We start from the raw sequence: 14,881 nt of genomic DNA on the forward strand, positions 1-14,881 counted from the left end.
TTTTTTTTTTTTTTTTTTTTTTTTTTTCTTTCAGACTATGCCAGAAGGAAAGAACCTCACGTGGGAAATTCATCTGATGGTTTTTAGTGGGACACCCTCGAAAGGCAAAGTGCAAATTTGCTTCCAAATCCACAGAAGTGGTGATGTGCCCTGCAACTAGCTCAGCACCTTCCATCTCTGCCCACTGTCAGGTTTTACTGCGGGGCCGGCTGGTTCGGTGCTGACCGGAGGCCCTTTGCATCGTCCCTCGTGCAGACATACGCTCCCCTACAACGAGCAGGGGCAATTTTTAGCACAATAGGTTTTAATTTGGCTTATACAGCTTTTTTCTCGCTTGCTCGTGAAGCATTACCTAGCCAGGGAAAGCCTGTCTGAACGTGTTTCGACACTGCAAGAAAACTAAATGACTCCTCCGTGACAAAGATCAATTCACAATATGTATTTCCAGAGTTCACACCAGGAAAAGTTGCTGCTGCACAAGGTGTTTTGTTTTTTTTTTTTTTTTCGTTTTTTTTTTTTTTTTTCCTTGACCAACTTTGAATGAGAAGAAAATCAGCTCTGAATTCAGAAATTCAAACATATGCCAACAAAGATGAACATCACAGGAAACCAGTCTCTCATTTTAAATGAACACTCTTGAGTAAATCACAATGTACTTTGACAAAGGGGCACTGCATCTTCATGAAATTCTCAGTAGAGGCTCTAGGAGGCTAAGGGTATTTTCTCTCTCTGTATACTTTAAGTCTCTTCTCTCACAACTGAGGCTTCTTATTCTCAGTCCTAAATTATTTAAAAACTATTTAAATAATATTATTTATTAGGCATTTAGATAAAATATTTTTTTTTTTTTAAAAAAATGATTGCTCTAGGAAACACAACAGGGGCACAATGATATGGATACTACAACAAGCCGACAACCACCCTGCTCCATCGCCAGGATAGCCCAAACTTTCTCCAACGTCTGTTTAGGGGATATATATACTCCTGTTGTGTTTGTATCAAACAAAAACAAACCTCAAAAAAGAAACTGTTAAAATTAATCTCATAAATAGGAAATATTAGATTGTTTTCCTAATTACAAACCACCTTTATATATTTCACCTTATGATGCTGTAGAGAGAGCAAGCTTGAAAAAGAACACACAAGCGCTGGTAAGGGCTGAGGATCCTGGTGGGTGAAAGCCTGTTCTTTACAAAACCAAATTAAGATTGGAATGACTTTACAGTGCCTCGCCATCCAGAGACAACGTGGCTCTGGGCAGGGAAATGAAGACAGCATGTGTTACTAATGGCACAGAAGGACAAGGTCGCCGTTAGCGATGGCTGAAGTCCACAAGTGTTTCTTGAATGCTGACAGACCTACGAGTACGCTGGGTGAGACTGAGCCTTACGAGCATGAACGCTGCCGGGTGATGGTGATGGACCTTCCAACCCCAGACCCCACCGTGCCGCTGGAGCCAACCCCGAGGGATTATGTATTGTTTTTCCCCAGGAACCTGAATTCTCCTAAACTAGAGCTCGCGCTCGCCTGCGTTTGGCCCCTGCGACACAAACCTCCAAACGCAGAGCGAGAATTTCTATTGCACAAAGACTTAACGCACAGTGTTTGAAGTGCTCGTTAGCAAAGGGGCAACTCATGTTGGGCCACTGAAACGCTCCTCGATCGGTGTTTGCTTCCCCCCACCAAATGGAAAGTGGCTGTGAATGCTGCAATCTAGATCACTGTGCTTTAGATTATTCTCCACAAAGAGATTAGGAAATAAGGCACATAGCTTTCCAAGTACAGAAAGTTTGTTAAGTAGCAAATTTTAGGAAAGTAGCAAAAACTAAAAATGGGAAATGTGGTTACAGAATTTTGATGACATGCTTACTGAATGAAAATAAAAGAATTTTAAGGTAAACTAAAATCTTTCCCCTACAGAAAAAAAAAAAAAAAAAAAAAAAAAAAAAATGATCTCTCTCTAGAGGAGATGAGAAGGAAATGGAAGCCCTGATCAAGGAAAAGAAAGTACGATACAGATGTGACCTTGCTTATTCCCCACACACCTCCTTTACGAACTAGATGCTTAAGTACAACCTGTATAGTCAGTACCAGCATCCAGAGGTAACTAGGTACTTTGGAAACATTATTAAAGCTAGTAATAATTTACTCACATATAAACAATACATTAAAATAGCACTAAGGGTCTAATGTAAGCTAACAAAAGCCAGAGAAGTCTGATTGAACGACTGATTGTAGAAAACATATTTGTATTACTTGGAGATAAGATTGTACTTCAGAGCAAGTCAAGTGCCAAGTTGTATTTCTTCTGAGAACACAGACGCTCGCCTTCTAAGAACGGCATAGCAGAGAATTTCTATCTCATTCCGAAGAATACTTGAATTTTCCGTTTAGGGAGAGCAAGAATGAACTGCTGTTTTAATTTGATACTTGGCTTAATTTACTGATCAGCTGGTTTTGTGATTGTTTTAAATATGTCTTTACTGTTCATCTTCCCGCTGTACACAGATACAGGAGAGTATATTTTACATGTGCAAATATCTGGCATGTTAACTTCCTGCAGGTCCTACTGAAGCAAAACCTACAGACCAACTGTTACAGGATGTTGCAGACAAGGTCTGACACTTCCTTTCAAATTACATGGCTTTTGCACATCTCAGACCCTTGGAATTATTTTTATGTATTCTGAACGTGATCTTCCCCCTCCTCGTTAGCTAAACCCACGTATCTCAAAGAATCCGATCTCTCAGATGGCTAATCCCCTCTTTACAACAGGGAACTTATCTGACAAGTGGGAAAATGGCATCCTCTACACATTAAAATACATACTGGTTTTAAGCCCTCATTCACCTACGCCCCAAATGATTTTCAAGAATTTGGCTGTAGCAATTCTACTGCACCATTAAGACCAAGCACACAAATACTACATATACAGAGGGGCTTTTCCATACTGGAATCATGTACATATACACATTTAACAACTCCTAAAAATGCATATTAATTACCCGCATAGACAGAAGAGGATAACACAACTTGATGTCACTATTCTTGTTATCAACAGAGAGATTGTGCTGTTATGAACATTACCACAGTATTGCACTGTAACTATGCAAAAAGCAGGTATGTCACCATAACAGCAGGAAATTCCTGGCATGACTCTCCATTTCCAAGGATCTTTGGATGAAGACTGTACTACATAGTACAAATATCTCTAAAATTCAAATGAGAAGTCAATGACACAACGTCGAGGGGACTTCAGGCATCTACTTTTGCTGTACTGTTTCCTGCACTGATTCATTATGGGTAAGAATTCAGTTATACTCTGCACTTGGCTGTTTCAAAACATAAAGAAACTGAAATGCTACTGTGAAACCAACAGTCTTAAGAAGAAGAAATCTAACATCACTGTGAGTAAAGCAAGCTTGAAAAATGGCAGTAATTCTCTTTCACAGAATAGCTGGACAAGGAAAAAGACAATAATCTTACTAATTTTTTAAAAGGAGGCATTTCCTTTTAGTGCACTTTAGTGCCAAAACATGTTTGTGAACAGCAATGAAAATCAGGCCCAGGAATCAGATCAGGTTTGTTTCCATTCACTTAGCTGTAGAAACACACTCTTCACAGACAGCCAAGGCCTCTAGGTTTGAGATGGAGTGCCCAGGTTTTGGAAGCAGCAGGCATGATGCCTCCATCAGTCCTTGGCTGTACCAGTGGATGCCGGTGAGGAGGCTCACTAATAAAGTTCAATGAATGACTTTCTTCACCTGGAGAATGACCTTACAACTAACAACCTGTATTCAGTGTGCCACAGTACCACTTGGCTGGGGAGGAAATTATCCCTGAGGAGAGAGATGGCACCACTTACATACCTGTTTTTAAGGCTTTTTGAAAACTTAAGTGCACAGGCCTAACGCTAACCTTCTCCAAAAGGATAAATTTCACCTTCAGAGCATAAAAACTTTTCATCCTTGCATATTAATAGGGTAGGGTATAGCACATGACCTGGTCATGTAGGACAAATCAGTCCCTAGGCATAGCATAAAGGGCTTTTCTTGCTATAAAGTTCATTATTAATTATATTTTATACATGGCATAGTCAATATATCCCATAGAAGAGATGGGGAGGAAAGAACAAATTGGTGAAATAGTATTTCTACATTTTAGAGCTCAAATACATATGTGAAGGAGACAGGGACTGCTATCTCACTTTTCAAACTAAGAAGGTTGAGCCAGAAAAGAAATTCAGATCTCGTGCTTTCCATACCAGTGATTCTCCTTGCAATTTAAAACCAGCCAGCAGCATTTTAAACTGCTGGGAGAAAAAAAAAAAAAAAAAAAAAAAAAAAAAAGTCTATAGTTTGTACAGAACTTTAAATTATTATTTTTTTAAAAGTTGATTGTATATGCAACACAAAGGAAGAAAATGTTGATGTTTGAACAGTGTGGCAGCAGAAAGTGCAAGGGGAAAGGAAGAGGCCAACGTATGAGTGAACTGAATACTGCTTTGCAGCTGTTTTATCTGTGCGAGTTAAATTTAGGAATATGAAGCTATAAGCAGCTTGTCTCATCAGGGCCAAAACTGCCACGCACTCACAGGAAAGACTGGGTTTGCTTTTAGTTAACGTTAAATCCAGCCCCCACCTAAGAACCAACTTTTCTTCTCCTGTGCTTCTGATAGTCTTCAAGAAATGCTCACAGCTCAGCCACACACAGTAGCTTTCAGAGAGACAATATCCTAGGATACGTACACTGGGTGAAGAAGAAAGAAGATAATTTAAGAAACTCACTTGTTAGAAAGAGACACAAATCAAGCAAAAATAGTGCCCTCCATCTGCATGTTAAAATGTCACCACTTTTGGTTTGCAACAAATTGCTAAGATTACTGATCTCTTTGCAACCTTGCTAAAGGCACTGGTCCAGATTACTGCAACATTTCAGTTTAAATAAACTATTTTGGATTTAAGTGCAAAGAAGTGTTCAAAACCAATTACTTTTTCATGTATTCTCATAATTTATATATGGTAACAATGTGGGGGTTTTCCCCCTGTTTCTAACCTGCCCTGTTTTTGCCAGGAGCATTTTTATTTAATGTACGTTTTAAGAATACCTGAAATTAATAATTTTAAGATGGAAAATGACAGAATTCTGACAGCAGCTGTGCTACTGGGGACTGCAATCACTGTTAGCATTTTCCATTTTTTCATTACATTATTTTGTCAGATTTCCCTCAGTCCTATTTTATGTGAATTTATCAGCTTTGTAGTTTCAATTACCGCCAGAATGATGCACTACTCTAACTTACTATTTCTCCCATTAAAGGATTGAAAATAGCAACTTTTAAGTAATTGGATCCGAGAATATTGCATAGAATTGTTGTATTCATGAAACACCTTCTCTACAGCATTCCCATATGAACAAGTTACATAAAAATAATGCAGAGATCTTTCACCTAATGAGAAAGGCACATACATATTTTTATTTTTAACTGTAAGATAGATCTTTCCCATTACAGCAAGGAGTTTATTACTAAAGGACTCACTAATTCATGATATGGGCAGAGTGCACCAATACAGGTTCCTTTAAAGAGTGCCTCTATTTATAGGCATTTTACAGATGAATGAATAAAATGGTCAAATATTATGGCATCAACAGCAATTGCAATTAAATGCACTTCAAAAAACATGTGCAATTCTACTGTCTGAAATCTGTATCCTCAAAAATGGAATTGTATTGACAATCCCACTGAATGACCCCTTTGCCAAGGGATACTCTTCCCTTGCTTTCAGCAAACAAAATACTACACTTTTCCTTCCCTAACCATCCAGAGAGAAACATCAACAATTTTAACTGCAGTATAAAAGTATTTCTGTTAAAATAGCCTGGACCCTTCATCTACAGCTTAATAAGAGCATGGAACTGGAAACAGAAAGAGAAAATAAAAATGCTTTTAAAGAACTTCAGGAAAAAACAGACTCTGGCATTACAAATTTTCTGAAAACTGCCTGTGCTTTTACCCACCAAGAAAAGAAACGTCAGCAAGGGCTCTTGTTGCCACGCTCTGCAGAATGACTGCCCCGTGAGATGAGCCCCACGTCACACGTGCCTGAGTAATGCCTCCTCCTTCTCCCTTCTGTGTGATCACTGACCCAAGAGGGTAAAAAGCCACTGTGCTACTCCTTGGCTTTTTTTCTCCTCCAACTTTTTATCCTTTTAATTAAGTAAAAAAATTTATTCTGGTACACATTTTCCTAAAAGCATTACTTCCAACTGCTGCACTTGACCAGAAATATAGCCAAAATCTTTCAGTGTTGCTAAAGTTCAGTCTCTAAACCAGGGAGGTCTCTGCCAGTTTGGAAAGCCAGTAGGTAACTCATCTCCAACAAGAGAATCTCAGCAGTAGTTCAAGCTAATCCATTTTACTTTCCACTGAAACAGAAAAGCAGCCGTGACCTTGGCTAAAACCGGGAACAAAGAGCTGGGAACATCACTTCAACTCTACGAGCTCGTTCTGAGGGTGTTTGTCTGCCCGTGCCCTTAAATAAGGGGTCACTAAGGAACCCAAAGTGACTCCCGGCAGGATGGCCTGGGTCACCTCAACAGCATCTCAGCAGGCTAATCCACATTCAACGCAGATCATTAAATAGGAAACAACAAAAGGAGCTAAGTCATTAATAAAGTGCCAAAAAATATAGGAAATACTGACAGCATTTTATTTGATTAATTTTATAATAGATACCAATGACAACCCTTGGCAGGATGGAGTGACTTCTGACTTATGAATGCTGTCTTTATCCAGCAAAATTACACGATTCAAATGTAATAATGGAACTTAGAATTAACAGTTAGTGTTATAAAAGAAAGACTTCCTCTAGGGCAAGCTACAGATATGCTTTTTAAAAATCATTACAGCATTAAAAACTGGGCAGATGCTGAAGAATCTTAAAGAACTAGTGGAAACCTGAAAAGCAAAACAAAAATAAACAGAAAAAAAGAAAAGATATAAGTTTCAAGGCACTTACGTATTGCTTATTAAGAAGAGAGATTGACCTTAAGTGCTGCATTTGCGTTCAACCTGTGAATACAGTTCTGCTGTCATATAATGCAGCGAGAGCTCTCAGTAAGCATCATGGAATGCAATCATATAAACACAGGCACAAGAACAGTTTGGGGAATATTAATTTTAAAGAAATCATCAAACAGAAAAAATCCCTCACTATCAAGAAAGCCGAGTGTAACCACTTGACTGCATCAAGCACCTGATCTCAAATCAGCAGACAAGGACAGTAGGAATAGACTGGCAAGTGTATTGCCTAGAATTAATTAAAAAAACCCAACCTGAACCAAACATCAACAAAGGAAAAAAACAAAGAACATATGAAAATATCTGCATCTTCTAGTCAGAAGGTTTGCTTCTTGGCTGAAGACGCATCTTGTAATGACTTGTATTAAGGTATGTCTATTTTACCAGGATGTGCATTTATCAGTGGAGCTGTGCTTTGTAAGTCAAACCAGGACATTGTACAGATACAGAGAGGTAACTCTTTGCTTCACCACGTTATTTCCCTCGCTGGCCGTTCCTGCGGACTAACTGCACTCCAGGTAAGAAGCCGTCATCACTTCCAGCATGTGCTCTCACATACTGGTGTCTGTTATTACCAATTGTCTCCTCAGCTCATCACAGAAAGGGGCAGTTGCTCTCTCTGCTTCTCAATTTTAGTTTTGCATCACAAAGTCCCCAGTTACCCAAGGAGGTATCCTGAAACAGCTACCAGTAAAAATAGGAAATAAATCCCTGCCTTTCAGCCTCCTAGAGCCTTCTTTTCTTAATCATGAAAAGGATTGATTTTAGTGTACTGATTCTTAATTTGTGAAAACTTGCGCTAAGTGCTGCTGTTGCATGTTAAGAGACTGTAAATGAAATACGTAAGTTCTAAAACATCATGCAAGAAATGTGGTTTCACATCTTACAGTCAAAAATCCTACTAATGAATTAATACAAGCACACTGAGGTGTAATATTGGGAACATACCTTTAAAGTCGGAACTCCTCTCCCCATCCCTCCCTCCCCCAAAATCAGAAAAGTAATATTAATTAAACTTAAGAAGTAATGAATGCACCATTAAAGTGTCATCAAAAAGATGCTGACCTAAGACAAAAGTTCAATGATACACAATACGGTCAAAAAGTCTTCAATCAATAATATACAGTATGACAACTACATCTTGTAAATTATACCCAATACTGCCGGCAGTCTATCCCTCTAAAGAATATTTGCCCCCTTTCATCCCTTCCTAACAATCAGATAATAAAATACAGCACCTATAAATAAGCAAAAAAAAATTATATATATATATATATTTATATATATATATATTCCGAAATCATCTATTGTTAGTTTTAAAGATATGGCAATAAAGGAGTCTAAATTAGCAAACTTGTAGAAGCCATAACTGATAAAACAGCTTATTGAAAAAAGGTGGCAGTAATGCACTCTATGTGTGCACAAGTACGTAAGAAAATACACAGACGTATAAAATTGCACGCACACACTCACGCACACGCATCCTTCCACACACCTCTATGCTCACGCATATACATATAGACAACAGGAGGAGTTAGAGACAAGTTAGAATTTGATTTGTACTTTGATCAGCCCTAACCTGTGCATAAAATAATGGAAAAAGGCTGTATTTCTGCAGGGCAGAATGGTCTAGACTGGGACTCAAGAGCATGAATGTTTTGGTTTGGAGTCAGGGCTATTTCTGTCCCGGTAAGAGCCCGTCTGGTCATTGCCATGTACTCTTTATCCACGCAAAAATAAGCTTCCCACAACTAAAACGTATTTAAAATCAGTGCTTGTGGTGGGAAAAGAGTCAGTAAATGGCCACCAACAGCAGGAAAAGTTCTCTATCTGAGGCAGCTCCAGTCCCCTCTTAGTGGTGTGTGACAGCAATCGTACACATGAACTACACTTTAATTGATTCCAGGTAAGCTGAATATTTCGGGTCATGGAATACATCCCGAAAGTAGCAGGCTGAAATGTTACTGGCCAACATTTTTTGAGTGATCTGTCTTTACTGAAAGGAAATTCTGTACACTACGAACCAAGTGAAATGATCAAGTACATGCTGTTTCTAAGTTGTCTCCTAAACCTCCTAGATATGAGGTCTGATCAGCGTGCTCTGTGGTTAGAGGTTAAAAAGCAGATTATAAAATACCTAGATTCAGATTTTTTTTTTTTGTCCTGATTTGGCCTAAAATGGAGTGTATTAAACAAATTCTGGTCTGCAAAAGACCAGAATCAGTTAAAGCTATGAAACAATGTGCACTACGTGTCAATATTCTATTTCACTTACAAGAAAACACTAAGTCAGCTACCACAAATTAAGATATTTTCCTGATGTGACTTTTTTTGTTTTGTTAAAAAATATGTGGAGTAAATGTGTTTTTTTTTTTTCTTTAATTCAAAGTTTCAAACAACAAGATTCTTTTCTTTTCTTGAAAATATGTAGGAATCCAAACTAGTGTGTTTAGAGTCGGTTGACTGTGCAATCTCTTAGTGGCAACTGAACAGCTACAAAAAACTTTCTTTTTTTTTTCTTTTTTTTTGAAAAATCTCCCCTTTTTTCCTGGTTTAAGAAGATAATAGTGTATTATCGCTCTGTAGCCATTAGATGGCAGATAAAAAGCCCCCTTTTAATATGTGGGTTTGATTTTTTTTTCTTTTTTTTCTGTTTTTCTTTTTTTAAAGCCCACACCAAAGAGGAGGGCACAAGGCAAAGCTGTATGAGTTATTCCAGAAATTGTGGAAATCACTTAGGGCAATAATAAAAACACTTCAGGGTACAAAAAAGCTTGACTACACATTTCAGTTTTCTTCCTCGAAAACACAAACATAAATTGGGCTTAACGCTCCTTTTTGTTTTCTATATGCACCTTGGCCTATGGCGTTTTTGCCCTGTGGCCCGCAGGGCGGTTAAGTGCGCAACACAATAAAACCAGTAGAGGTCCAGTTTCACTTCCCAGCTCTCCAGAGTTGGGTGAGTTTAATCTCAAAACTCCCACTCGACGGCCTCTTCTCGACTCGCGGCCTTCTCCAAGCGGTGGATGATGTTGTTCAAGTTTGCCGCTTTCTTTTTCCTCAAGGAGCTGTCTCGCGTGTTCCTGGAGCTCGCCGCCTCGGAGAAGCCAAACAAGCTCTGAAGAGAGTTGGCTTTCTGCGAGCCTGTGGCTGGCGTCGAGCTCGTACTTGGCACACTGGAGATTTTCTCTGAACTTTCTTTTGACTTGTAGGAGCTCTCCCCTGTAAGGACTGAGGTGGAGGCAGCTGAGGTAGAGGCATCCCCTTCCGTGGCAGAGTTTGGCAGTGTCTCCAGAGCTTCTCCCGGGCGCTGCGATGCCGGCGGAGAGCTCTGGCGCGGTGCTCTGAGCCTGCCCTCGTCGTCAGTGTCCTCCAGGCTCTCCGCCTGGAACGGCTCCACTTTCTCCGAAGACCTGGCGCCTTGCAGTGCCTCTTCCCCCGCTTCGAAAGCCGACTCCGCTGGCCCTCCCTGAGACTTTGTGGTTGCATTGCTGTACTCATCCGCCTCTGGGCCACTCGGCTTTCCTTCAGGTGGGCCTTCCGTGTCCACGCCATCGCAGCTGTCTCCCTCGGAGCTGTGAGCGGCCCTGCTGCTTCTGGCGGAAGGAGAGTCGCTCGACCCAGCCTGGCTCTGGCTTCCGGCTTGGATCTCCTCGATGAACAGCTCCCGGCGGATGCGAGACCTAGGAGACAGGGGAGAGGGATGGTGAGTCTGCCGGCGTCACTTGGAGCCACCCTGCTCTACGAGATTTGTCATTCCCAACGCCATTTTGTAGGAGGCCATTTGCCCCGGCTATGGGACAGCTGCACCAAGCGGGCCAGCAGAAGTGCTCACACCCTCAAACCCAAAGGACTGACTGAAAAGGCATTGGGAAGAACATGAAAAATTGTCAAGATGCCCTTAATTTCATTTTCCCTGGCCACACGCCTGCTGCAAAGCTGGCAGTGCTGGAAGGATGCAGGCTACAAACCCCAGATGGCCCCGGGGGCTCCTCCACGGCATGGCAGGAGGGCAGGCAGCTGCAGCCGGGATTTTGAGCAGATAAGCCATTTCTGGTAACTTCTGCAGTGTTTAGTTAGTCTGACTTCAACCAGGATTTTGCATATTTATTGTAAATCTGATGTTGATGACTGCCCCTTGTGGTAAGCACAGCAGGCATTATGAAATAAAGCAAAAATATAAACTTTATGCAGATAATCAATTTGTACTAAAATTATTGGTGAAAACCAATGACAGATCATCTTCCCTTTTTTTTTTCAAGTTTAAATTAAATATCATTCATAACTGTATGATCAATTTTTACAGCACTGGATGTGGTTTAAGGGATGCAGAAGAAAGGCTCTGCAGTCTCCAATTCCCCGTAAGTCTGACATCAGGAAGGTGAAACTTTACAAAACACTGGACCAGAAAAGGGATGATTTAAAAAATATGAATATATTCCTAGCAGATCCAGAAGAAAACAGCTTGCACATACAAGACAATTCAGATTTCTACCAGAAGTGAACCACAGTTGGCCTAAACAAAAAAATAAACAAGGAAAAAATCTGGACAACCCCTTAGTGTTCTCCTGGACATCAAGGAGAACTGAAGATGAAACAAAGTCTGTTGTTCTGAAACTGCTCTGGGGAAGCACAGCCTTTTGACACGCTGTCAGTCTATGAGCTGGTTGGACTTGTGCCTCATTTTTTATTTAAAAAATCTATTTTAGTACATGAATAGCGACAAGGCAAGCACTGCATTTCAAGAGAATTAATGCACTCCGTGTGGCGTTAAAATTGCCTGGTGTGCCACTGTGTGCCTCTTATTACTTGAAGTGTTCAAAAATACCCCAAACACTCTACCTCTGCCATTTAACTTGGTCCTTCCTCCCACTTCCTTCTCTGTTTAGAAGCTTCCAATATCCTCACCAGTACAGAACAGTTCATGGAAAAATCTTAGTGTCTGGACTAACTCCTCTTAGCAGTAGGAGAGGTTATGACCACTCTTCAGGTCCTAATTTGCAACCAAGAGGGAGCCTCAATGACCCGTGGTCAGGAATGGGACTACAAACACAGGGACAGTTTAGCAAAACTTTATCTTTTAGAGTGAAGGTAACACTTTTGGTTTTAGCCAGGGAGAACTGCTAAGAGTCTTGTAATTCACAAGTGAAATGCTGTGCCCATGCTGATAGCTGTAGGAATTTTTAGTTTTTCTCTTTGTGTGCTATGGAAGACAGCACACAATGGAAAAAAATTAGGGTAAATGCACACCATCATCTGAATACTGCTTTTGAAGCTATTGTTGATGTACTTGAAATGCAACAGAGTATTTCAGCAGTACTTGTTGACTCTACACTTTTGAGGGATTTAGGGGTCTGTAAATTTTCCCTAGAGAATATTATTCACCTAACAGAAGACCACAGGTGCTAGCATTAATTCTCTATTACCATTAACAGCATGCATCCTGCAACATTGATTATCAGCCCCTATTTCTGCCTATAATCTCCCTGCATGGACAATGATCCAGAACACGCTGCTTCTGTAACATTCCCCAAGTCAGGAGAGGAAACAGGTAAGAGCTTTGTGCCTGCATGGCATTTAAAACACCTCGGCTCCAGAAAGATACTGAAGGATGACATGTTCACTGAGCACTGACCACAGCCCTGCAGAATACAGGCTCATGTCTGCAAAAATCCCTGGAATTCACACCCAATATACTGCTTCTGGAATCTAGTCTGGCTCCTGATTAACACCGTAATTAAATCCCTATGGTAAAGAAGAACTGGTGACAGTAGCTAGGAAATTCCAGATAGCACTCCTCTCAGTGGAAGGGGTTGGCCTCCACATCAACACATCCTGTTGGCATTCATCGGTGTGACTCCAAATATCAGAGATCTCCTGAGGTATATGTTGAAGTTCCCTGTACAGGCCTTCACACAACACCTAAACAAGCACAGTGCTACAGTTCATTGAAAAATATGCCCACAATAAAAGCAATGAAATTTAGGATCCAAGAGCACTAGATTATATTTCAAGAAGTTCTGATTAATTCCTGATGCTTCTGTAGTATCCCATCTGGTGGATATAAAGTTAAGATTCTGCTGTAGCAACCACCTTTGCAAAGTGAGGTTTAGGCTGAGTCCCAAAGGAAAAGCATCACCACAACTGGATTCCCAAGAGACAGGAAGACAAAGTTGTCCGAATCTGTACCCTGCCTTACCTGAAGTTACTTTAAAGAAAAATCTGTATATTAAAGAGTAACTAGATGGTCTGAGATGTGGAACAGCTTTTGTATGAAGACTCTTCAGTTTGGAAAAGAAATATCTGAGGGAGAGCATAAAAGAGATAAATAAAGTGTGGCCTGGAGAAGATGAAGAGGGGAAACACTACCCATTTCTTAACACATGAGCTGCAGAACAGTCAGACCCTGTTCCCCTAGCAGAACATGTAGCTTGTACCTCTTCTGCAATGTCCTGCCAATGATTTAAGAGTACTTCATGCATGAAAGCTAAGAAAATTATTGTACAGAGGAAAAGAACAGGCACGTGTGTTGATTTTGCAGTGGTGGGAACTGCTTAAAGCACCCACAGCTCCACACAGGCTTGAAACCTCTCTGAGTCCTGAAGACTCAGCAGCACATCTGGGACCCGTTCCAGATCACTCAGTGCTCGGAGGCTTGTGCTACCCACCAGCCTACAGCACCTTGTTTATACATTTTTTATTTTGTATACAACTGTCAGCACCTAGTCTACATGACTGTATAGCTTGGTGTGGCTAAACACGCTGATCAATCATGACTTGTCACGCTTTCTCGCAGCACGCCTAAACGGGAGATCTCATGATAATGAGGAAGATGACACATGCCACCAGTGCTCCTGCACTCGTCTGCGTAAGTGAGAACAGCACATTTTGCTGTCAGGCCGAAGGGAACATATTTTCATAGGCATTCCTCCAACTTGTGTATAATTGCCTAGAAGTGGGAATTGGAAGGGAGGCCTGCATTTGGAGAACTCGGAGCAGTGAAAGAGGCTGCATCTGTAGCGAATTCAAGTCAATGAAATTCAGTGTAAGTATGATTAGTCGTTGGTTATAATTTTTAGGTTTTTTATTGTTTACTATAAACATTATTTAACTATTGTGCATAGTATTTCTGACACATATCTCATTAAACTGTGCTGCTTCTGCCTCAGCAACTTCCCTGTTAAAAACTGAGAAGGGCCAAAGTGGAAAATACCCTTTAAATGTTAGCAGTTTGTATAAACAAACAAGTTTAGCAATCTGGACTAATTAGGAACATTGCTGGCTCCAAGTGAAGCAATAGTGTTAAATCTGGTATCTTAACTGTACCTGTTCAATATTCATTAGCACAAGTTTCTTGGAGAAAATTCTGCTGCATTAATTAAGATTCCCAATCCCAAGCAGTTGATAATATGTTTATTCAAATCCTTACAATTCTTATATGCCATTCCAGCATTGTTTCTTTTTATCGTTGTCTCTAGGCCAAAAGCTATTTCATTGGTTCAAATGTGGGGAAGGTTCCTTCTATTATGAGAAAGGAACTAAACAGACCGACATCTTACTCCATTTCAGCAGGACTCAATGATTTAATCATAACAATGAAATAAATTTGCGGCCACAGCTGCCTTCAGGGTTATCAGTTCTCTGTCCTTCGTGACTTTGTGGAGCTTCCCAGAAATACATCACACACTGTGCTTATTTTCAATGCTCAGTGACTCGAGATCTAAGAGAAAATCCTTTTGCTCTTATGGGGGAAAATTATATGATGAAAGCAGTGCAATTCTGATGCCATCCAGTAGAGGA

The 14,881-nt window shown here is 40.4% G+C and overlaps 1 protein-coding gene across 5 annotated transcripts in view; it reads right to left on the reverse strand.

Annotated features, from left to right (window-relative positions):
• Positions 1-14,881, reverse strand: part of CUX1 (cut like homeobox 1) — a 228,015-nt gene that overhangs the window by 22,840 nt on the left and 190,294 nt on the right. For 4 of the 5 annotated variants that reach the window (XM_026861725.1, XM_026861723.1, XM_026861722.1 and 1 more), the window contains one exon: positions 9,714-10,764. The exons of the other annotated variant lie outside the window; for it this stretch is intronic. In XM_026861725.1, the coding sequence (XP_026717526.1) occupies positions 10,053-10,764 (712 nt within the window). In that variant the 3' untranslated portion in view covers positions 9,714-10,052. Of the gene's footprint in view, positions 1-9,713; positions 10,765-14,881 lie in introns of those variants that run through there. 5 annotated transcript variants of the gene reach the window in all.

The sequence above is a fragment of the Athene cunicularia genome (genome assembly GCF_003259725.1).
Source record: "Athene cunicularia isolate RWA chromosome 19 unlocalized genomic scaffold, athCun1 chr19_part1, whole genome shotgun sequence".
In the NCBI taxonomy this organism is placed as follows: domain Eukaryota; kingdom Metazoa; phylum Chordata; class Aves; order Strigiformes; family Strigidae; genus Athene; species Athene cunicularia.